The sequence below is a fragment of the Cebus imitator genome, unplaced genomic scaffold, assembly GCF_001604975.1.
Source record: "Cebus imitator isolate Cc_AM_T3 unplaced genomic scaffold, Cebus_imitator-1.0 Scaffold254, whole genome shotgun sequence".
Classification (NCBI taxonomy): Eukaryota; Metazoa; Chordata; class Mammalia; order Primates; family Cebidae; genus Cebus; species Cebus imitator.
This window is the reverse complement of record NW_016107569.1, coordinates 486,323-501,771: the sequence shown is the minus strand read 5'-3', so window position 1 is coordinate 501,771 and position 15,449 is coordinate 486,323. Positions and strand designations below refer to the sequence as shown.

The following is a 15,449-nucleotide window of genomic DNA, read 5'->3' as shown; positions in this document are numbered from 1 at the left end:
ATTCTGGACATTGCCTGTCACTGGAATCATACAATATGTGGCCTTTCTTATCTGGGTTCTTTCACTCAGCATAATGTTTTCACGGTTAATTATGTTATAGCATGTGTTTGTATTCATTCTTTTTTATGGCCAAATAATATTCCATTGTGTGGACCTACCACACTGTTCACAGGATCGTAGGTGATGGACACTTTTTGCCATCTGAGCCACTTGGGCTGAGCAATGCCTGGGACAAGTGGTAACTCACAATCTCACAAGTCATGTTTCTGTATTGCAAGGGTAGACAGCTACCTCATTTCTGCCTGGTTTGTTCACCCTCTTGGGCCTTAAAATACATTTTAAAGATACATTGTTTAGATTTAAGAATTGTTACCTATGGGAGTGTTAGTCTAACCAAGCTGTCTTAAAGTCACGGAGGAGGGGGAAGGGAGGCAGCTTGGTGGTTGACTCAGCTCCTCTGCTGGAATAGTGAGATTCCTGACCAAAGGAAGCTTTCCCATGGTGCCTGGGCACCACTGACCTTTTCATTCTTTCTCATTCTTCCTGGGCCCTCCTGTTGCTGTAGGCCTCCATGAAGAAGTGGACTATTCTGAGAAACTCAAGTTCAGCGATGATGAAGAGGAGGAGGAAGTTGTGAAGGACGGCAGGCCAAAGTGGTAAGGACCCCTGCCCCATCAATATGAGCGCATCTGTACTTATTAGTGCTGCTATGTGCCGAGAGCATTTCCCAGTTTCCATAGCAACCTGGAAGGGCAGGTACTGTTTCCAGTTTGGGGGTGACAGCTGCTGATCATGGCTGTGAAAGAGTAGAGCCAGGGTTGGCCTGCAGGTGCTACTGCATCCTATGCATAGTCAGCCTTTTCACCACTGTGTCAGTGTGTGCCCAAGTGTGTTATGCAGACCATGTCTTCATGGATTGCTTGTGGCCGTTAAGCTCAAAAAGGCTTCTGTGGCCGAGCACATTTGGGAAACTTCCCGGGGTTCGAATTCTTCTTTTTTGGAGACAGGCGGTCACTCTGTCACCCAGGCTGGAGTGCAGTGGCATGATCTTGACTCATTACAGCCTCTGTCTTCTGGGCTCAGTGATTCTCCCACCTCGGCCTCCCAAGTAGGTGGGACCACAGATGAGCACCACCATGCCCAGCTAACATTTCTGCTAGAGATGGCGTTTGGCCACATTACCCAGATTTGGTCTCTAGCTGCTGGGCTTAAGTGGTCCACCTGCTACAGCCTCCCAAAGTGCTGGGATAACAGGCATGAGCCATCACACCCAGCTTCAACTTCTTTCTTTCTTCCTTTCTTTCTTTCTTTTTTTTGAGGTGGAGTTTCGCTCTTGTTACCCAGGTTGGAGTGCAATGGCGCGATCTTGGCTCACCGCAACCTCTGCCTCCTGGGTTCAAGCGATTCTCCTGCCTCAGCCTCCCGAGTAGCTGGGACTACAGGTGCGCACCACCATGTTCGGCTAATTTTTTGTATTTTTAGTAGAGACGGGGTTTCACTATGTTGACCAGGATGGTCTCGATCTCTTGACTCTGTGATCCACCTGCCTCAGCCTCCCAAAGTGCTGGGATTATAGGCGTGAGCCACTGCGCCCGGCCAACTTCTTTCTTTACTCCAAGACCCCTCAGAGTCTTGAAAATACACTGAGGGCCAGGTGCGGTGGCTCACGCCTGTAATCCCAACACTTCGGAGGCCAGGGCAGGCAGATCACTTGAGGCCAGGAGTTTGAGACTAGCCTGCCCAAGATGGTGAAACCCCATCTCTACTAAAAATACAAAAATTAGCCAGGTGTGGTGGCACGGGCCTGTAATCCCAGCTGCTTGGGAGGCTGAGGGTAGGAGAATTGCTGGAACCCAGGAGGCAGAGAGTGAGGTGAATGGAGATCACGCCACTGCACTCCAGCCTCGGCAACAGAGCAAAACTCTGTCTCAGAAAAAATAACATTAAAAAAATTAAGTACACTGGGGAGGTGGAGAAGCAGAATGGTTGCCAGCTTTCCTGAATTTATTTGACCATGTTAATCTTGTCTCTCTCTCTTTTTTTTTTTTTTTGGATCATTTCCTTGGACTAGTTTAGTTTTACTTTATTTCCTTTAGAAAGTACTACACTGTACTCTTATCCCTCCAGTTTTTATCATAATATTAGTAGCATTTACTAATACTTTTAAAATAATACCCCAAAATTAGCTGGGCATGGTGTGTACCTGTAGTCCCGGCTACTCAGGAGGCTGAGGTGGGAGGACTACTTGAGTCCAGAAGGTAGAAGCTGCAGTGTAGAATGCCTATTTGCTTCACATTTATCACTGCTTTCCTTTAAAATGTGATTGTTTTATATTGTTTAGATATTAATGCTTTGCTGTTGTCTTGGATATATTTTTCTCTTTGTTTTCTTGTTAAGAACTGAATATTGTTCAGTCAAATCCGTGAGTCATCTTTTTCTTTGTTATTTCATCTTTTACTTAAAAGCGTCTAAAGTAAGTGCCCATCTTCTGGAAGGAGTTGGTAATAATCTTCTGCTACCCCTCCTCTGATGGCACACAAAAAATGAAATTCTGTAATTTCTTTTCATGCTGTTTGATTTCGGCTGAAGCTTTGGATGCAGTCGGGACATGCCTATGGGTCAGTTCCTGGAACACTAAGCTCAGAAGGAGCTGTGATTAAGAATTTAAATCAAAGGCAAAGACATAAGCTCTTAGAGACTGATTGGAGCAGGACGACACTCTGTTCCTTGTCTGTTTGAGGCTATGGGAACTGAATATTCCGCTCAAGGAACTGGACATTGGTTTTGGAGGCAATTTTGCCCCTGGCTTTGACCAAGGGCACTTCAAAATGAGAGTGCCTGAACTACCTCCTTCCTGAAACCTGCTCTTTTTTTCATGTTCTCTGAGCTGGTTGGTGACCTGGTAGAGCATCCACGTCTTATTTGACATCTTTATTTCCTCATACATGATTGGCTCCCAAAACTTGCCCTGACTCTGTCTCGTCTCTTCATTTTCTCTGGGGCTGTTTGGGACCTCCTCCTTTCCTGAACCATCCATGCATCCACCAGTTCATCTCCACCCTTCATCCTGTCCTCTGTGGCCCATCCTTCACACCCTGCCATAGTCATATTCTAAAAACACAGGTGTTTTCCACAGGTCAGCAGCTTTCCTGTGGTCTCTATTTCTTACAAAGTCAACTCGGAATCACTGGCAGTTGTCGCCCGCTCTGTAATCTCCTGAGTTGTGTTACCTGCCTTGTCTTCCCTCCCTCCCCATGTACATACGTGTGGGTAGACACGCAGGCCCACACACCTGCCATCCCTGATTCCCGCTATTCTCTGATCTGCTGTATTCCTGGGCCCTTGTAAATGCTTTGTCCCAGTGCTGTTGCTTCTACTGTGACGTGTCCAGACGAGAATGGCACCCATCTCCCTTCTTGTCCAGCCGCCCCTGCAGCTGTGTTTGGAATGCCTCCACCTTTTCCATGCTGTGTAGGCTCTGCTTGTCTCTTCTTGCTCTTTTATTGTGGCACTGTTCAGTAGTCATCTTTTGTTCTTTTGAGGGGCATTTATTGAGCAACTGGCTTGTGCAGAGCATAGCGAGGGAGTGCTACCGAAAGGAATCAGACATGCACCTGGGAGTACTGGTTCAAATCTGTGAGGGGTGTCCCCTTAACTTTGATGAGACTCAGCTACTGACTTTTTTTTTTTTTTTTTTGGAGACGAAGTCTTACCCTGTCACCCAGGCTGGGTTGCAGTGGCATGATCTTGGCTCACTGCAACCTCTGCCTCCCAGGTTCAAGCAATTCTCCTGCCTTGGCCTCTTGAGTAGCTAGGATTATAGGCGCGCACTACCACACTAGGCTAATTTTTGTATTTTTAGTAGAGACGGTTGCACCATGTTGGTCAGACTGGTTTTGAATTCTTGACCTTGTTATCCACCCACCTCTGCCTCCCAAAATGCTAAGATTACAGGCATGAGACACCACACCAGGCCCAGCTACTGTCTTTTCAAAGCAAGGATGTCCAATCATTTGGCTTCCCTGGGCAATGTCGGAAGAGTTGTCTTGGGCCACACATAAAATATTCTAATGATAGCTGGTAAGCAAAAAAGTCAGGAAAAAAAATATCTCATAATGTGGTTTTGTTTTGTTTTGTTTTGTTTTTCCCCCAAAAGAGAGTCTCATTCTGTTGCCCAGGCTGGAGTGTACTGGCATAATCTTGGCTCACTGCAGCCTTGACCTCTGGGATTAAAGCAATTCTCCTGCCTCAGCCTCTTGAGTAGTTAGGATTACAGGTGTCCGCTACCACACCTGGCTAATTTTTGTACTTTTAGTAGAGACTTGGTTTCACCAGGTTGCCCTGGCTGGTCTGGAACTCCTGACCTGAAGTGATCGGCCTGGCTCAGCCTCCCAAAGTGCTAGAGTTACAAGTGTGAGCCACTGCACCCACCCTCTCATAATGTTTTAAGAAAGTTGACAAATTTGTGTTGAGCTGCATCCAAAGCCCAAGGCCACCCTGGGCCACATGTGGCCCCTAGGCTGTGGGTTGGACAAGTTTGCTTTAAAGTGAGGGTCATGAGGACTTATTTTGCATCGGTGAAATAATGAGTGTGACATATCCTGCCTAGAGCTCTGTTCGTGGGAGTGACTTGATAAATGGTGGTTCCGAATTGTGGAATTCACACGGATGTGGTGGGAGTGGTGGTCCATTCTGATGAAGGAAATGATATGGACAGCTAACTTTGGAATTCCCAAGGCCTCTGACCATTGAGATCAGACCTGCTTAACCTGACTGCATAAACTTAACATCAAATGTGCTTTGTCCTAGGAACAGCTGGGACCCTAGGAGGCAGCGGCAGTTGTCAATGAGCTCTGCGGACAGTGTGGACGCCAAGCGGACTCAAGAGGAAGGGAAGGACTGGGCTGAAGCAGTGGGTGCATCCCGTGTTGTCCGAAAGCCACCAGACCCTCAGCCACCATCCAGGAAGCTTCATGGCTGGGTAGCAGGCCCTGACTACCAGGTACCAAGGGCCCATGGCTGGCCTATGTATTTGAACTTCTCTGAGTTCAGTGGCTAGGTTTCTGAAAAAGTCCTGGGTGGGCATTTCCTTTTCATTTTTAGATTTCTTTTTTTAAAAAATAATCTCTTTGTAGAGGTAGGGTCTCACTGTGTTGCCCAGGCTGGTCTCGAACTCCAGCTTAAGCGATGCAATGTGCTAGGATTACAGATGTGAGCCACCGTGCCTGGCTATTTTTATTTTTTTTGAGATAAGGTCTTGCTCTACCTCTACCTCTCACCCTCAAGCCATCCTCCCATCTCAGCCACCTGAGTAGCTTGGGACTACTGGTGTGCCACCACTCCTGGCTCATTTCATTCATTTTTTGTAGAGATGAGGTCTTACTATGTTGCCAAGGCCGGTCTTGAGCTCCTGGGCTCAACGGATCCTCCTGCCTCAGCCTCCCAAAGTGCCGAGATTATAGGCACGAGCCACTGTGTTTGTCCTATTGTTTTCATTAAAAAAAATTAAAACAGCTAGGCATGGTGGCTCACACACTTCGCGAGGCTGAGGCAGGAGGATCACTTGAGATCAGGAGTTCAAGACCATCCTGGCCAACATAGCGAAACCCTATCTCCAAAAAAAAAAAAAAAAAAGAAATCATTAAAACAGCCTCAAAGTGATAGAAAAAGTTGGAAGTACAGTACAAACGATGCTTTTTCTGAACTTAATTGAATAAGTAGTCACCCTGATGAATCTCTTTACACTGTGGTGCTTGTTTCCTACCAAGACAGTGAAATTCTACCCAGGTAACCACAGTGACTTCCAGGAAATTAGCCTTGATCATTGATTGCCATTTCATCTGCAGACGCCATTTACCTTTTATCAGTTCCCATTAATGTCCTTACCCAAAAGAATCCAGTTCAGAATCATATACCTTTAGTTTTCTTCAGTCTGGATCAGTTCCTCAGCCTTTCCTTAACTTTCATGACTTTGAGGCTTTGGAACAGTACAAACCAGTGGAATGCCGCTCAAATTGGGTTTATTATCATCTTTATTGTGAAGAGGTCCAAGATTGCCATCCTTGGAAGGGATCTCTCAGACATGACCCGACTTTTCTCATTGCATCCCACCAGGGTAACCACGCCTTCACCCTGTCTCCTTCTGGCTATGTCTACTTTAGTCTCTTGATTAACAGGGTCCCTGCCAGGTTTCATATTGTAGAGTTAACTCTTTTCTCTATTTGTAGTTGATGAGAATTTTGTTGGGGGAAATTTTGAGACTGAACATCCCATTTCTGATCAAGCTTTCGGTTTATTTATTTATTTACATCAGTGGGTGATAATCTGCTGCTGTCACCCAGTTGGCCATCGGGAGCCCTGTCAGGCCAGTGCGTGTCCTTTTTAACTGTCTTCATCCTTTTATGGAGCCCTTCCTTCATCTTTCCTGGACTCATCTTGTTCTTGACCTGTCTTGTCTGGGATCAGCTCTTTCTCCATGAAGTCCTAGTTCTTTTTAGTGCAGGATGATATTTAGAAACCAGTGTCTGAGCCCCAGCAGGCTCCTTGCTGTTGGGGTGTCACTGCTCCTGGACCTCCTCAGCGGACATTTGCGGGGGATGTATTTAGGTATATACATGTGTGCACAAATACATTCATACCTGTATTATTTCTGTATCTGTCCAGGTTGAGAACTCTGTGTTCTCATCGATACTCCAGTTCCACAGACTCCATTCCTGTTCCTTCCAGTGCATGTTTGCACTTCCTTTCTCTAACAGTGCAAAGCTATCCCTCGTACTTATACTCACTTGCTCAGTCTCCCTGTGTGTGACCAATCTCATTTCTGCTGCCATGCTCTCTCCTTTGCACAGATGCCCTCTTTGCCCACTCAGGTGTCATTGTCCCCACTCCTGGATGCCCTGAGTGTCCCTACGGGGCCAACTCTGCCTATGAATGTCCCCCTCATCCAGCTTGGGCTCTAGCCTCACGACCTTCACGGGCGTGCCCTCCTCTCCTTGCCTGGACTCTGACCATTTGGAGTGCAGTGAGCCACCAGGACTCCTTGGCACCAGGTGCCTGGCTTGCCTTGCCACACCTGATGACACTGGGACTAGACTGTTCAGGAGTGGGAGGGCTGGGGAAGGAAGAGTCATGACTTTGAATACACTTGGTAAAGCCTGCTATTTTCAATGCTCTTTGCTATTTATTTTTTATTATTTGTTTTTGGAGACGGAGTCTTGCTCTGTCACCCAGGCTGGAGTGTATTGGCATAGTCTTGGCTCACTGCAACCTCTGCCTCCCGGGTTCCAGTGATTCTCCTGCCTCAGCCTCCTCTATAGCTGGGATTACAGGCATGTATCACCACGCCTGGCTATTTTTGTATTTTTAGTAGAAATGGGGTTGTACCGTGTTGGCCAAGCTAATATCAAACTCCTGATCTGCCTGCCTTGGCCTCCCAAAGTGCTGGGATTACAAGCATGAGCCACGGCGCCCATCCTGCTTCTTGCTATTTAAAGGGCTCCTATTCCACATTCTTATAAAAGGAAAATGTCTTTAAGCTGCAGTCTGCTAATTGAATACCTATTATATACACGTATAGGCACATACGTAAGTGCTGGGTACAAGAGACACAAAAGCGAAACAAAATTGACACAGTGCCACTGCTCTTGGAAATTATTCTGCAGTTAATCCACATTTTCATTTACATGTTGAGATGGCTCAGTATTCCCTATTTTTTTCCTTTTCACCAGCCAAGAAGTAGTGCTTATCAGTATTCAGAAGGTTTCATTTTAAGGTACTCATAACAGACAGCACTATAAATTAACTAAACATCAATAGTGATGAAATATATATACTTAATTTATGTATCCAAGGAATCTTCTGACCACAATTCTTTTTTTTTTGAAATAGAGTCTCACTCTGTCACCCAGGCTGGAGTGCAGTGGTGCAGTCTCAGTTTACTACAACTCCGCCTCCCAGGTTCAGGCAATCCTCCTGCCTCAGCCTCTCGAGTAGCTGGGATTACAGGTGTGTGCCACCACACCCAGCTAATTTTTGTATTTTTAGTAGAGATGGGGTTTCACCATGTTGTCTAGACTAGTCTTGAACTCCTGACTCCTGGGAATCCATCTGCCTTGGCCTCCTAAAGTGCTGGGATTATAGGTTTAAACCACTGCCCCCAGCCTCTTCTGGCCAAATTTCTTTAAAAATGGTCTTAGTTCAAATTACTTTGCAGAACATTTAGTCTGTAAAGTGATCACTAATTTCAGGTCAGTGTAGGAAGGCACATCAAAGGTCTTGACTGGACATGTACCGTCTGGGTCTGTTATTTCCTTTCTAGGAAATTATCTGAAGGAAGTAATCAGGATTAGGCATGAAGGCTGATGTGCAGTATTGTATTGAATCCCATGGGATAAAGGCAGTTAGGCAGTTTATGGTATGAGCCATGAACTGATCAACACACGGCCATTAGAAAGGTATAGACAGACACTCATGCTCAGTGGCAAAGAGAAAGGAAGGTGCACACTTCGGCTCCAATGATATTATGTAAATGTACCTTCATGCTTCTAAAGTGGAAGTTTATAATCTTATGATTACAATACTTATCTCTGGCTTATGAGAAGTTAATTGTTAGGAAACTCCTTGACTACAGTAAGTTTTTGTATATTTCGTTTACTAAAGTACAATTAACCTACAAGAAAAGGCCTAAATCCTGTTTCTTTGGTTTGATTTTTGACAGTTATATACATCTGTGTCATTAGCATTCAAAACAGGAAGTCCTGCCTTTTTCTGATAGTCAAATCTTATTAGAATTTCAGTGGCTGGAACTCAGGTGCCACCTGTCCATCATTTGTGCCGTTGCAAGATCTGCATGCAGCTTTACCCCTGCAGACCAGTGAGAAAGCGTCCGCGTTAAGAGCTTTTCACTCTGCATTTTGGCACTGTGGTTATCCAGTAACTAGCAACCAGCAAGAAACTCAGAAATGGATAAATATCCAAAAGAAATTTTTTTAGACATGCTTTTTTGTTTTGTTTTGACGGCGTCTGGCTCTGTTCACTTGCTGGAGTATAGTGGTGTGATCTCGACTCATTGCAGCCTGCTGGGCTCAAGTGATCCTTCCTGCCTCAGCCTCCTGAGTAGCTGGGACCATATAGCATGTACCCACGCCCAGCTAATTTTTGTAATTTTTATTTTTGTAAATACAGGGTCTCACCGTATTGCCCAGGCTGATCTCAAGCTCCTAGGCTCATGCAGTCCCCTGTGTTGGCCCCCCAAAGTGCAGGAATTACAGGCATGAGCCACCGCACCTGGCTAGATATGCCTTTCTATATAAAGAGCACTTTGAAGCTTTATGTCTGACAGTGAATTTTATTTTTCTATGGCTCTTTCTATCCAGGGGTCCAGGGGTTTATGTATTTTCGTGCAGGCAGGAGTAGCGGTTTCCTGACCCAGGAATAATCGGTGTGTGGCTTCCTGCTGCAGTTCATTAGCCGTGGAGACCCTTAGCTTGTGTGCCCATCAGCAGTGATAGGAGTGTTCCTCGTGTGTGGTCGCAGTGTAGAGTGCTTTGCAAACATGGTTTCAACCTCACAATCCTAAGAGCTTGCTTTGTTGTTCCCATTTTAAAAACAAGGAAGTGAGGTGTGGAGAGTTGACATTTGGCCTAAACCCCATTCCACATACAGCAGAGGCCAGAGCAGGATTTGAATCCAGCTCTGTCACACACCTGCACTGCCTCTTGAAGGTGCTTGAGGACTGTGGGAGGAGAACTGATCCTAAAATGGGAGCGGTCCCTGTATCCCGGGTCTGGGACCTGCCGCCTTATCTCAGAGACGTTCTCTTGGCAGAAGTCCTCGATGAGCAGCGTGTTCCGGCAACAGTCCATCGAGGACAAGGAGGACAAGCCCCCACCGAGGCAGAAGTTCATTCAGTCAGAGATGTCTGAGGCGGTGGAGCGAGCCCGAAAGCGCCGGGAAGAAGAGGAGCGCCGAGCCCGGGAAGAGAGGCTGGCTGCCTGTGCCGCCAAACTCAAGCAGCTGGACCAGAAGTGCAAGCAGGCGCGGAAGGCAGGTGAGGCCCAGAAACAGGCAGAGAAGGAAGTGCCCCAGTCTCCAAGTGCTGAGAAGGCATCGCCCCAGGAAAACAGCCCTGCTCTCTGCAAAGGTAAGAGCTGGGCCCTCTTCCCACCAAGTAGAAACCCTGGCCTGTTGTCATTGGCTTGTTACTTGCACCTGCCTTCCTCCTTAGCTAGCAGAGCCTTTGGCTTATGATGAGATCATACTGGGAAGCATCAGTTGTTAAAAGCATAGGCCTCGGTCAGGCGTGGGTCCTGATCCTATTTGAACTTCTTTTTTATAATTTCAACTGTTATTTTAGATTATGAAGGGCGTACATTGTGTGATGCTGAAGTTTGGGATACGAATGACCCTGTCACCCGAGTAGTGAGCATAGTGCCCAATAGGTAGTTTTTCAGCCCTTTTTCCTTCTCCCTCTGAACGTCTTAAACTAGCTGGAGAGCACCTCACCTCTCTGGAGCCTGTTTCTTTTTTTTTTTTTTTTTGAGACGGAGTTTCACTCTTGTTACACAGACTGGAGTGCAATGGCGCGATCTCGGCTCACCGCAACCTCCGCCTCCTGAGTTTAGGCAATTCTCCTGCCTTAGCCTCCCGAGTAGCTGGGATTACAGGCACGCGCCACCATGCCCAGCTAATGTTTTGCATTTTTAGTAGAGACGGGGTTTCACCATGTTGAGCAGGATGGTCTCGATCTCTTGACCTCGTGATCCACCCACCTTGGCCTCCCAAAGTGTTGGGATTACAGGCTTGAGCCACCGCGCCTGGCTGGAGCCTGTTTCTTTGTCTGTGAAATGGGATGAGTACGTACCTGCCATCATGGTGAGGGGTGTATAGCATGCTCCGGTTTCTGAGACATAGAAATCATGCATCTGCTCACTGATGATACTCGTCGTCACAGTTGTTATCACTATCCCTGCCCAACCAAAGTCACAAGTGCCCCAGGACTTTAACAAAACCTCAGATCCTTTGACCTAGAATAAAAAAAATAAGCCCTCTTGCTTGGTAGAATACTTTTCCTGTTGTTGATTCTAAAAGAAATGGATCACGTGGCCCTTTTGTGTGTGTGTGTGTGTGTGTGCGCGCGCGCGCGCGCGTGCGTACGTGCAATAGGGTCTCACTCTGTTGCCCAGGCTGGAGTGGTGGGATCTCGGCTCACTACAACCTCCCCCTGCCAGGTTCAAGCTATTCTCTGGCCTCAGCCTCCGGAGAAGCTGGGATTACAGGCACGCACCACCACGTCCAGCTAATTTTTGTATTTTTAGTAGAGACGGGGTTTCATCATGTTGGTCAGGCTGGTTTGGAGCTCCAGACCTCAAGTGATCCACCCACCTTGGCCTCCCATAGTGCTGGGATTATAGGGATGAACCACCATGTCTGGCTGACATGGCCCTGTTTAAGAGTGATTAAACAGTGCTATATTAAGCAGAGTGGCGCAGTTTTAAAGAATATAATCAGCTGTTTTCTTTGTAATTCTTAAAAATAAACTCAGATCAGCTCTTGTTAGGAGACAAGGGGATGTTTGAAACTCTGAAAGCTTCTCAGGTGATTGGTCACCTGAGAGTCCTAGTGCCCTTTTGGCCAGGGAACTCATCTCTAGTTTTCCTTCTGATCTCCTTTTATTAAAGGTTGATTGAGGGCCGTGCCATTCCTATGGTGAAGTTGCGCTGAGCATTTTCTGCTTGTCAGGCACTGTCTTCAGTATAAATCTATACTTAATTTAATTCTCACAGAAGCCCTGGGAGCACGCATGGTGGTTATTCTTATTTGCAGATGAAGAAATGGCCAAGGAGAGCCTGGAAAATGTGCTAAGGAAGCACAACCTTTCTCTTGTTTTTGTTTTTTTTCTTTTTTAAAAAAATTGTTTTTTATATCCTTGCCAGCAGGAAGTCATAACGGCCTTTCCATATGTTGGATTTCTGCTGTTCAGATGTTGGATATGTGAGCTGTTACCAAGTTCCTAGCTGTTCTTTATTTTATCAGTTTTTTTTTTTTTGTTTTTTTTTTTTTTTTTGAGTTGGAGTCTTGCTCCATTAGTCAGGCTGGAGTGCAATGGTGCAATCTGACTGCAACCTCTGCCTCCTTGGTTTGTGCGATTCTCTCACCTCAGCCTCCCATATAGCTGGGATTATAGGTGTGGACCCACCATGCCTGGCTAATTTTTGTATTTTCAGTAGAAATGGGATTTCACCATGTTAGCCAGGCTGGTCTTGGACTCCTGACCTCAAGTGATCCACCACCTTGGCCTCCCAAAGTGCTGGGATCATGGGTGTGAGCCACCATGCCTGCCTTATTAGTCCTTTTTAATAAAACATCTTTCACCTGAAATCAGATTTCAGCTCTGCTGATGACTGTGTGACCCTGGACATCATCTAATTTCTTGACTCTTAGTGTCCTAGTGTATAAGGTGACAGTAGGTGAAGCCTCCTCACGTGTGTTGTGGGGAGTCCCTGAGCTCGTGCATGTGGTGCGTTTGGCGTAGGGCCAATGTTCAGGGACGTGACTGTTCTAGCCATAGAGTGTGCCAACAGGAAGAAGTACTTGCTGGTAAACACTTGGTTGGCTGAGCTCCTGTGAGCTCACTGTGGTATTTCTCTGCTGGTATATTCTCTAGGCTCCCCAGAATTTCCCGCCCAGGGGACCCCCACCACATTCCCAGAAGAGGCACCCACAGCGTCCCCAGCAGTGGCACAGAGCAGCAGCAGTGAGGAAGAGGCCAGAGAGGCGGGGTCCCCTGCACAGGAGTTCAGCAAGTATCAGAAGTCCCTTCCTCCCCGATTCCAGCGCCAGCAGCAGCAACAGCAGCAGCAGCAGCAGCAGCAGCAGCAGGTAAACAGATGAGATGATAAAAGTCTGTGATAAATGGGCTGAGTGCCAAGCAGATGTCCCCCCACCATCCCCATGCCCACCTCCAACTTAGATCAGAACACCCCTTCTGTGCCGCCAAGAACAGTGGAGACATCGGAAGTTGCACCCCAAAACTTGTGACCTTGGTAGATCAGCCCCTGGCCGTTATTTATGTCTGCAGGTCCTGGAGGTCCCTTGTTGTGGTTTATTGACCTTGTTTTCTAATATTGGAAAGGAACCTATTTCGTGCTGTATATAGTGAACTCCATTTTTCTTGTGTGCAGGGTGGTTGCTTATTTCAGAGCAGTACACCTTGAACATTCCGTAGAGGACAGTGGGTCCCGCCGTGGTGTCCTCCCAAGGTGTAAGGGAGGCCTGTGAGTTAAGAGCTGTCAGAGAGAGGCATGCCACCTTTGGGTTAAGGACGTAGGTTTGGAAGTTTCAGGTTGCACAGCTTGGGCTCCCTTCCTGATGGTGCTGCTGAACTAGTTGTGCATGGCCTTGGACGGGTCAGTCATGCCCCTCTCGCCCATATTTCTTCACGTGTAAACCAGGAAGAACGAATACATGCCTTTCAACATGGCAGAGCGTTTCATGCCATAATGCCCATGAACTGGTTTATTGGTGTTACCATTGTTGGCTTTTTATAACCTTTATTTTCTTCATGAACTCTATAAGGGACCTGCTTTTTGTCCTAAAGATCATGTGAATAATGGTTGTAATTCCACCAGTCTCTCTTAGTCCTGATAGTCTTGAAGCACTCATCAGCAATCGTGCCTACTAGAGTAGTAATAAGTAAAGGAACCCAGTAGTCATTGCTGAGGAATAGTACATTTTGGTGGGAACCTGAGATGATACATAGATGTTACCTAGTGCACACCCAACAGCAAGTTGTGCAGTAAATTATTACCAAAGCTAATTGAAAATGTTTCAAAATGCATGTGCTGTGGAGAAACAAAGCAAGGTCTTAAGGCTTTTCCCAGTACCTCACTTAATTACCTTTAAACTTCTCTCCCCAGCCTCTTCTCTCCTCTAGGCCCCTGGGAGCATTCCAGGCGCTGCCTTTAATTGCTTTTAGAGCATAGTACTGTAGGCAAGCACTGCGTAGTTACTCATGTTCGTGGGGTATAAAATTACTGACTGGGGAGGTCTCTGGAATTATCCATGCCAAACCTAGCAGTGACAATTGCTCTGGGCAATTGAGGTGTGGAGGGAAGTGATGGATAAGTCCTTCCTTAAGAATAGAAGGTCGGAAAGCACCAAGGCGGCCTGTGTGGTCATATTCCCTGGGGACCTAGGGTCTAGACAGGACAAGGAGGTGGGAGATGGAGGCCCACAGCCTTCTCTGTGGACTGGGACAGTGAGTGACTCAAGTCTCTTGATTGATGAGCTATATTTATTGAGTGCTCTTAATAGGTGATGGGAGCGCCAACAGAACTGTCCGGAGAACCATCTGAGGATGTGCTATAGACTGCCAGGAGGGTTGGCGGCCTTTTTGTTTGTGGAATAGAAGGGCGTATGCTGGAGGCCACTTGGGTGTCCTCAAAGTGTGATGCAGCAGTGAGTCCTGGCCTCAAGGCCAATTCAGGGTTCCTTTAGAAATTAGTGCCCGACGTCACTGATGGGATAAGAAGCAGGGTCTGAAATCAGGCAAGGGCCTTGACTTTGAGTAGTTCACTGATGCTTTGTTTACCCATTTGTGCAAATGTTCTGTATCCCAAGTGTGGTGCTGGGGGCAAGGGTGCACAGGGAGTCTCTTAGGGTTTGGCCACCAGTAAAAACCATCAGCTGCTTTGAGTACAACAAAAGAGCACCGGCCGTTCTGTGGGAACAGAGAACCAGGGACCTGGTGTGGTCTGGGGGTTATGACCGGCTTCCTAGAGGATGTGTTTAAGCTGGAAACCTGCATTTAGGGATGGAGGAAAGAGGTCCTTACCTGGGGGCCCCAGTGTGTTCCCATGGCCTGAAGTGGGTATCAGGGATATATGGAGCAGAAAGTGGAGGGCCAGTTGTGCGAGGCAAAGCTAGAAAAGCAGACTGGGCGAGGCCACGCAGGACCCAGCCCTCATCCTAACCCCACAGGTCACGAGTAGCCTCATAGGATTTGGGCTGTCAGTCAGAGAGCAGTAGAGAACCACTGAAGGGTCTTTTGAGCTAGGGGTCGATATATTGGGGATGGGGTGTATATGTGAAAAGATCACCCTGGTTGCGGATGGAGATGGATTGAAGGGGCCAGGAGGGAGCAGGGAAGGGATGCTGACTCCCCTCAGGTGGTAGCTGCAGGAGGGGAGAAGTGGCCAGCGTCCAGATGTTCTGTGGGAGGCTGCTGGTGGGTTCCAGGAGTGTCTGATCTAAGTGAAAACCTAGCCTGTCTCGTGTGGCACAGGTGCAGATGGGCCTCCATTGTGATAATGGTATGGCTGTCCACCAGCCTTGGACAGGGACCTCAGCTTGCAAGCTGTAACACACTGGGGACTCCCCCTCGAGCAGCTGCTCATCCCTCCCCTCCTTGGTCTTCTGTTTTGGGTGGGCTTTCTATGCTGCCTGCTGGA

At 47.2% G+C, this 15,449-nt stretch overlaps 1 protein-coding gene across 11 annotated transcripts in view; it reads left to right on the top strand.

The window, feature by feature from the left end:
- Positions 1-15,449, top strand: part of PRRC2B (proline rich coiled-coil 2B) — a 120,262-nt gene that overhangs the window by 74,534 nt on the left and 30,279 nt on the right. For 10 of the 11 annotated variants that reach the window (XM_017499036.2, XM_037728040.1, XM_017499034.2 and 7 more), the window contains exons 10-13: positions 566-656; positions 4,810-5,002; positions 9,826-10,141; positions 12,665-12,879. In XM_017499036.2, coding sequence (XP_017354525.1) covers positions 566-656; positions 4,810-5,002; positions 9,826-10,141; positions 12,665-12,879 — 815 coding nt within the window. The remainder of the gene's footprint in view (positions 1-565; positions 657-4,809; positions 5,003-9,825; positions 10,142-12,664; positions 12,880-15,449) is intronic. The other variant, XM_017499039.2, reaches the window with a different exon arrangement.